A 9271-nucleotide genomic window follows, 5' to 3' on the forward strand; every position below is an offset into this window, starting at 1 on the left:
TATTATTGTAATATTCTGTCTATAATTCTAATACGTTGTTAAACTATCAATTATGTAGCGTACATATTTTACTCTAGTTCTATTTTGTATTTTCGCATCCCAAAAAACGTCCAATTAGGCTATCATATAACGTTAAAATATTATATCCTATAGTTGTCCTATCCCTGTCAACCAGTGTCCCTCAATTCTTTGAAGGCCTAAAATAAATGTATTTACTTTTCCAGCTGTTTTTCTGCCCCCTGTGACCGTCCACTCCAGGTTTTCTTGCTCTCCAATGACCTGTCAAGCGGATTACCGCAGAGAGAGATTAATGGTAGAGGCGGGTTGCAATAATAATCGTTTTGTTTGAAGTGACAACTTTGATAGGCGTTGATTTACTTACAAACTGATAGGCTTTTAATTGAGCGCCTCCATTCCGATTGAGATGAAAGGAGGCCCCGCATTGAAAAGCTACCCGATTGCCCCCGAGCCTCAATACTGATTAGCCATCTCAGCGGTGAAGAGTTCAAGGTATTTTAAACTTCTTTTCTCAGCACTCTGACACACAATTTCTCTTTCCTTTTCTTTTTCAGTCACCCCTCTTTTCTCCCTCTTAAATAAAATAAATAATTTTAATTGTATGTAGGCCTAAATAAAATCGAGTTGACATATAAAATGTCTGGACCAGTTTTTTGTTCCCTTTTCTTTGTCATTTTATTGGGGACATAACCATGTGCCAGAGTCAAATGGCAGGTTTTTACGATACGTGCAGAGATACGTTTGCATCTGCGGGAAAGTGGTTGTTTGTATTGCTGAAAACCCAGGCCATTATGTTTGACTCAGTAAATGTAAAATTTAGGCTACATGTTAACATGTGTTGGATACGATTGGCAACTGTCCAGAGTGACTTTTCTATGGGGAACTTTGCCCCACACTAACTGTGTTGTTCTAAATGGTGTTGTTCTAAGTATTCTATATAGCTTGCTCAGCAACACTACTAGAGTGACATTTAAAAACACTTTCTCGTCAGAAGGAATGGGGCACAAATTTGCCTTTTACTTTATTTTAACAATGAAGCAAATTATATTAAAATTAATTGAAATGTAGGCTAATATTAGCCATAAATTTGCATTTCTATAAACTTATTGAAGTCCATTATGGCCTACCAATATTGTCCTTAGGCAGGAACATGAACATTACTGAAATATAATAGTAGACATTGAACTATTTCTGACAAATTATCAAACATCCGAGCACTAAAAGTTCATGTCATCTTTTAAGCCGTTTGGGACACTTTCCTTGTATGAAGTATTTGACAGGAAGGGGAAAGGTTTACTTAGTCCAGTGAATCTGCGACAGATCGGGTTCTCCGGTCGCTTTGCATGCGTTAAATCCTTATAAAATCTGGTTAGCCTCGTCCTTTAATTTTCTGCTCAAAATCCTTATTAATTTGCAAATACCGTCCTAAATCCCATGGACACTATAGGCTATGGAGAAGTGGCATAGTCTAGCGCGTCGCTGTCTACCTATTGTCGATGCTTATACAAATTGAATTTAACACGAGGATGATTTATTTCGTCCAAATGAAGTGTCTCTTTTCTCAGATGCCTCTCTGTCTTTCCATTTGTCCTTTTCCCCATGCAGCCACGCTCGCATGTAATCATCTACAATAGCTGACATAAATCAAGGCAGGATTGACAGCCACTGACAAATACCTGATTGATTGCGGTGGAGCAGAATTGACAGTTGACGGAGGCGTGAAGATAGAAATAGAAGGGGGGTGTATATTATACTGAAAACATGTGACATTCACATACCTCCATCACTGCATTGGTCTGTTCCTGTCAACGCTTGTCTGATTGGGGAATTCAAGCTGAAGTGGTTGATCTTCTGGTTGTGGAATATAATTTATATAGGAACATGTCTGTAAACTAAGATACAGGGTTATATTTATTGATTACAGATCTTGGTAATATAGCTCAAAAGGTGCCGAATACATTGCTTATTAGTGCATTAAGGGTCTAGAGAACAAACTAATAATTAGGCTATTTAATGCAGGCTATAGTTTCATTAATACATTTCCCATTTCCTAAATATCATGTAGCCTATATGCCTTCCAGTAATAACCATTACCACATCGCCTACCTCTACAGCCAAATACGTTCACTGTTTTGAAAATGCCAGAAAGACTACTATTTCCAGACTTGGGTCTATATACTTTTTTAGACATTGAAAAAACAAAACAAGCCCTGCCTCAAGGATGGTGAGAGTCCGTGAGAGCGCACACAACAACCCAACTATTTCTCCTCACTATCTCCTCCCCGGAGCTGTCAATATAGAGGCGCTTACAAAGAGGCAACGTCACATCCCCTTGACCCTCCAATCACCTCGGGGTCCCATTTGATTGGAAGGCGGCAAAGGCTTTAATCTCGGACTAATTCAGATGCTTTTGAAGTGAACATTTCTACCAGTTCGTACTTCGGGAGTATAGAGCGCGGTCAAGTCAGGAGACACAGAACGCGCTATGCCCATGGTGAAAGACGCAGCCACGGATCCGCGATAACCTCGCACTCACTCTCGTCTACCTTCTTCCTGCTTACCAACCGCACCTTCTTCGTTTCCTCTCATTATACGGATTATTACACGCAATATCAATCTCTTGATTTTCGAAAGAGGTTGTATTTGCTTTTCTTGATGAATCTGATAAATGAATTACCGACTAATTTCGTGAGAATTGGGACATGATCACATCGCCCTCGGTATCTGCTCTGAGAAATAGTCGTATTCATCTAGTCTGGGAGAGCATCGACTCTCGGAATATCATCAACAAGCCTTTTCTTCACTCCGTTCCCCCGTCGGACCATCTACGGCAAGCTAACCGAGTCCCCATCAAGGTTTTGAAAATGCTTACGGCACGATCAGGACACATTTTGCATCCAGAGTATCTTCAACCGTTACCATCTACCCCGATTAGCCCTATTGAGGTAAGATTTCAAAAAGAGTAGAATAAATGCTTCAAAGTTTCATGTTTGTTTTGTAAGCATTACACATAGAAACGGTTATCCCGGAATGTGAGACATGGAATAGCATAAATGAAAACTCATATTTATTATATTGAAGTGGAAATGTGGGCTATTCTATTATAAAGATGATTGGTAAGGGAAATTGTTATGAATTTAGAAACTGGGAATCTTAAATCTACTCGTAGAGCTCGACTATTCTCGCGTAAAAGCTGCGCACTGCGCACAATTATTTTGGATAAGGACTCGGACATTCCGTTTCTGGTTGCATTTCGACCAAAAGTCCTATATTGTTTATTGTTTGTGTATTTTTTTTCAGTACTCTATTTGTAAAATTATAGGTTTTGTTTTCTCTACAGCTAGATGCCAAGAAGAGTCCGTTGGCACTGCTGGCGCAGACATGCTCTCAAATCGGTAAACCGGACCCCCCTCCTTCCTCCAAACTATCCTCTATAACATCAAATGGATCTAGTGACAAGGAGTCCAAATCCGGTCCATTAAAAATGAGTGACATCGGTGTGGATGACAAATCCAGCTTCAAACCCTATTCCAAACCGTCAGATAAGAAGGACTCGTCCTCGGGCGTCTCGAGTGGAGAGAAGACTGGTTTCCGAGTGCCGAGCGCCACCTGTCAGCCATTCACGCCACGGACAGGCAGCCCCAACTCTAGCACTTCTGCCTCGCCCATGCCGTCAGAGGGGAAGTGTGGAGACAGGGAGGACAAGAAAGATTCAGATTGTAATAAAAATGGCACAACGGACGGATCTGGAACCACTAACAGCCACAGCAGGATAAGCGTGAGTTGCGGTGGAATTAACGTGGAGGTGAACCAGCACCAGGAGACAACGCCTGGGTCCAAAGTCATGTCTTCGGAATCCTCCTCTCTAACCTCCGTTTCATCTGCTTCCGGACTCGGGTCAGGACTTGTAGCCCCAGTCTCTCCTTACAAACCGGGTCAGACAGTTTTTCCCCTGCCGCCTGCTGGCATGCACTACCCCGGGAGTTTAGGGGCCTACGCTGGTTATCCGCAACACTTCCTCCCTCACGGCGGGAGCCTGGTTAACGCACAGCTGGCCAGCATGGGCTGCAGTAAGGCCGGATCCAGCCCCCTGGCCGGGGCCTCTCCACCCTCCATCATGTCAGCCAGCCTGTGTAGAGACCCTTACTGCTTAAGTTACCATTGTGCCAGCCACTTAGCGGGCGCTGCCAGTGCCTCTCAGCAGTGCCACGACAACGCAGCTGCCGCGGCCGCTAACGCGATGAAATCTGGGTACCACCACATGTACCCGACACACCTTTTGCACGGCATGCACTCCTCTCCGCAATCTTTCAGTGGACATCCTTTGTACCCCTATGGTTTCATGCTCCCCAACGACCCCCTTCCTCACGTCTGTAACTGGGTGTCGGCGAACGGACCCTGCGACAAGCGTTTCTCCTCATCCGAGGAGCTGCTGAACCACCTGCGGACGCACACAGCCTTCACCGGGGCGGAGAAGTTGATATCTGGTTACCCTAATTCCTCATCGTTAGCTAGTGCTGCGGCTGCTGCGATGGCATGCCACATGCACATGCCACAGTCAGGAGGCCCTGGAAGCCCTGGGACACTGACGCTGAGGAGTCCGCATCACGCGTTGGGACTAAGCAGCCGTTACCATCCGTACTCCAAGAGTCCCCTGCCTACCGGAGCCCCTGTCCCTGTCCCCGCAGCCACCGGGCCATACTACTCCCCCTATGCCCTGTACGGCCAGAGACTCACCACAGCATCAGCGCTGGGATACCAGTGAAACACACTTGACTTTTGAAAAGTTTATAGTTATAAAAATGCAAATATAAAAACTTTTATATCAACGCTCAACCTAAGGGCGGGATCCGTGAACTCGGTATTTATTTATGTCGGCTGAAGGCGGATGATAATAGCTACAAATGGAAGACATTTGAGAGACTCGAAGTGCATTATGTTTAAACTGAACTCTATAGGTAAAGTGAAAACACACATGGTAGAATACTAATAGGCTAAAATAAGGGTTTTCATTTCGATGTTCATTTGAAATTGCTATGATTGTATTGTTCTTATTTAATGTCTCATTGAGAATTATTTACATGCATGTTTGTTTCTTAAACTCCCAAATTGTCCACATAATTTTAAATTGTTGTTATTTTTCAGGTGTAAACCATGGAAAGAGAATTGGTATTTTTTTTGTATGTATTCTGGAAAAATAAGAAACAATTCTGTTCCATATTTCCGTGTGCCTCCTTTTATGATTATAACAACTATCTACATTTTTAACATGCTATTTCATTAAACATTTTCTGGTTTCATAAACATTTTTAATGGACATCATGAAATGTGCTGATTGGGAGGTTAATCTTATTAACTGGTTGCCTATACAGAATAACTATAACGTTATTTACGAGTAGGCTACGTTTTTAGAGTACTTTATTTCTATAGGGTAGGCTAAATGCTATTTTTAGCATGATTCATTGTTTCTAAACTATATAGGCCTAATTTTAAATGCTTGAACGTTGAAACACTATAGGCTTTTAAAACTAAACACACAACTTCGAATGCATTTTAGATAGAAAATGATTATAGCTGAACATCATGGTTGTGCGCGCGATCCAAAACGGGATACATCCATCAAAGCATGTTCATAATTGTTGATTGCAGATGAGCTTTGACATTTATTTCTGTAGTGATTTAAGCAGGACATTCCCAAATAAGTCTCGTTGGCTATATATAGTTTTATCCCGAACTTCAATATTTGATGATGCACAAATTGTCTCTCGACAGTGCCTGCGTAATGTTTCCCTCAGCAACAAACCGATCTCGCCTCCTTTAGAAATGCGGTTCGGCTATTTGCATATCTATCTCTGAATGTATAATATATTGTCTCAATATTCACTAGTCATTTAAGATCCGTTCATTATGACTATACCATAGCCTACTAAAAACAGAGGGCAAAACTCTAAAATGCTTTTCAATGCATAGGCCTAAGGGAATAACGTTGTCTAGGACTACTTATTGAACGTTGCGGCATAACTGATTTTTAGAATGTCTCTTTCTATAACCTAACAATTTCCACGTTGGCCCCACTTGAATATAGTTGGTGGAAATTGACTGATTTTTAGAGACAACATTGAGTGATTCTCAAAGATTTACAGGAGTATTTGTCTTGTCTAGTGTCAGATGATTGTGTTCCAGAGTTCAAAAAGTTCAGGACCATTTCAAAATGCCATGATCAATAGTTTAAACTAACGAATGTTATCACACCAACTTCTAAATATCCACCCGACTGTACTCAGGGCTATAATATAATTAAAAAGCGAACTAATTCATAAATATAAAACATGCATTGTAGGCAATTCATATCTTGAATTTACACAGGTTTGCAGTTCCGTGGTATTTTTTGATATTGAAATGAATCAACAGCTGGTTTTATAGGCATTACTGCTTCTTTGCTCTGTATGGGAAATGTTATTAAAGTGTAGCCTGGCTTCCTTTTGCTAAGTTTAACGTCACCCAATATTACATTACACGGTTATAGACAGTCTATTAGTACAATAATCATGCCTTGATTATTGCATTTATCAGAGAAAAAGTAACAATTTTTAAAGACATAAGTCGCCATATAGGTATTGCTTTTCACTGAATATTTCCACACCGGGCCTACGAAATGGGCCTATGCCCGAGGTAGGAATAACATGTTGCAATCAAGATATAGGTTATATTACTCAAATACCAATAGCTAATGGGTTAACACTACAAGTCCACATGATTCATTCATGTTTTAAATTGCATAATTGGGAAACTTGGAAATGGTGGAATTAAAGCAGAAGTTTAATTATTTTCATAAATATGTTAAGGTCTTGTGCCACCCTTATCAAACACATATGTTGTGTCTGAATATATAGTTGACAGGCCTATAAATCTTTTATTTCTGTTCTTAGCTGTCGGTGTAGCTAGCTGAGAATAGCTTCAAGCTAAGGCCAAGATATTCTCCTCTACCGGCACAAACTGGTGTGAGGCGCAATGTACCATTTCCTTAATTCTGTGTGAAAGGCGAGAAGTCACACACAGTGGGCGTGTCTGAAGTGACAGGCTACAACAGAGAACACCAGCCCTAGAGCATTGATCACTGCCACACATCTATATCTATTGGCTCATCTGTCCATCAAACGCTTGTGTTTCCACTTTGCATCTATAACTCATGCAAATACATAGCTATACTCTGGAAATGTTCTTGAATATGAATGAATGAAGTATTTCTAAATGATTTTGGCCTTTGAATGATAGCTACACACATCCACCCTGTCGTTGGTTATTTAGCTGAATACCATATTACAGAGATCTCTCCTCTTGTTTCACCAACAGCTATTGTCAAACTCAACTTCTTTCTGTGTGTGTTTGTGTACATGTGTGAGTTTGTTTGTGCATGAGTATGTGTGTGTTTGTGTACATGCATGCATGAATGTGTGTGTGTGTGTGTGTGTGTGGAGGCCCACACACAATGGCCTAAACTGATGTAATGATGGTGAAAGGGAGCGATTTCCATTTTTACCCACATCATGGTGGCTGTGTATGGAGGTCCCCGGTGGAAAGCAATTTATCATGTCCCCCTCCCCTGGCCTGTCACTGGGTGAACAGGCAGGCACATGTGTGCATGAATTACCACCACTACCCCCTTCCGCTGGCTCACAGTGTGTAAAGCCAACAAGCAGAGGAGAAAAATGACTTTGCTACAGTATTAGTGCTTCATACCAGTAGTACATTCACTTAGCATTGTACTAAGGCTCAAAATTGTCTGAAAGGACGATGAGATTATAGGGAGGAGAGAACAGTCAGTTTATAGCACAGTGAGGAGGAATATTATTGTGCTGTATTCTTTCTTTTAAAGTAAAAAACATAACAAAGGGAAATATAGTTTCTAATAATCCATGATTCTGTGCTGACAAAATCACTTACACCATTATTTAAATTTGCATTACAGTTTTGAGACAGAACAAAGTGAATTGATTATTGTAAATGAGTGGGAGGCTGTTGGTGACAGACACAGCAAAAAAACACAAGTCACAGAGGTAGAGGTTAAGTGAGGTTCATTCCCTAATCAGGCCCAGTAAACATTAACAGGTTGGGGTCAAGGACAAGGCTTTTACAAGGGTTTACAGCCTTAACGAAGCAGGACCACTGTTCCCATCTACATCTGGTAGCACAGCATGGTGAGAAGGGGAGTGGGAGAGCCTTTGTTGTTGATCTTTGAAGTCTGCATATCTATCACCGTACCAAAAACACTATCTTAACTGGCAGGTTATAAACATAAACTGGCTTATTGGGGTCCTATTGATAGTGTTTGGCCATGCTTCTTCAACACTGAGTAATGTTTCAGAGCAGAGGTATGTGGTGGAGGACATATGAGTAAATAACTTTGATAGTATGTCATGACAACAATTACGTGAGGTATGTGTTGAATGGCTGGATTATAGCTGTGGGTTCCATTATTCCCCTAGTTTATGTAACATACCAAGTATTAAACCTGGGTGGTTTAATGATACACCACAAGAGATACTATTAACCCACCAAGCTAAAGCCTCTAAGAGTTAACACAAATCATCGGGTCTCGGGCCAGACACTGATCCTCATCCCACAAGCACAGTTCAGCGAACAACATCTGCATCGCCTACTCTTATGACTTCTCAGATCCGTGGTGTTAAAAAAAAGAGGAGCCATTTTAGTGTTCGGACAGCAGTGATACCATACCATCTTTGACCCGCCCACAATGTAACAGTGCAGGAAACCTGGCAGGCAGAGCAAGGCCTTGGGGAACCCTGAACGTGAGTAACACACCTCACCCTGTAGTCAACCCTCCCTCCTAAATTACCCTTCACTGCTAAAGCTGTCATTAGTGGGTGTAAGGCACAATCTAAAGACACGCTGTCGTCTGCCAATGCCAGCCTATAGTTTGGGTAACAGCTGTGTCCATACTGGAGAAGCAGCTATAATGTTCTATCCCCTTTCTAGACATAAGTCATATATGTTTCCTAAACACTTCCACGTGAATGTGCATGTTACCATGATTACAGATAGTCCCAAATGAATCGTGAATAAGAAAGTTAGAGACGCATATATATCATACCCCCAAGACATGCTAACCTCTCACCATTGCAATAACAGGGGAGGTTAGCATTTCTGGGTGGGTATGATATTTATGCCTCTAACTTTCTCACTCATCATTACTCATGATTCATTCAGGACTATCCAATTATGGTAGCATCCA

General features: G+C 41.5%; 1 protein-coding gene across 1 annotated transcript; it reads left to right on the forward strand.

The window, feature by feature from the left end:
• The first annotated feature begins 2340 nt into the window (after window positions 1–2340).
• LOC118373040 (zinc finger protein 503-like) lies at window positions 2341–5238 on the forward strand. The gene is made up of 2 exons (XM_035759097.2): window positions 2341–2963; window positions 3359–5238. Exons 1-2 carry the CDS (start codon window positions 2721–2723, stop codon window positions 4781–4783), a joined length of 1668 nt encoding a protein of 555 aa, XP_035614990.1. The 5' UTR covers window positions 2341–2720; the 3' UTR covers window positions 4784–5238.
• The last annotated feature ends 4033 nt before the right edge of the window (window positions 5239–9271 follow it).

The sequence above is a fragment of the Oncorhynchus keta genome, chromosome 2, assembly GCF_023373465.1.
Source record: "Oncorhynchus keta strain PuntledgeMale-10-30-2019 chromosome 2, Oket_V2, whole genome shotgun sequence".
Lineage (NCBI taxonomy): Eukaryota > Metazoa > Chordata > Actinopteri > Salmoniformes > Salmonidae > Oncorhynchus > Oncorhynchus keta.

What these genes read in the sequence shown, in the direction of transcription:
- LOC118373040 (XM_035759097.2), top strand. Translation starts at nt 2,721, where the DNA reads ATGATCACATCGCCCTCGGTATCTGCTCTGAGAAATAGTCGTATTCAT. An exon ending in CCCCGATTAGCCCTATTGAG is followed by an intron (nt 2,964 to 3,358) that starts GTAAGATTTCAA and finishes TTTTCTCTACAG; the next exon opens with CTAGATGCCAAGAAGAGTCC.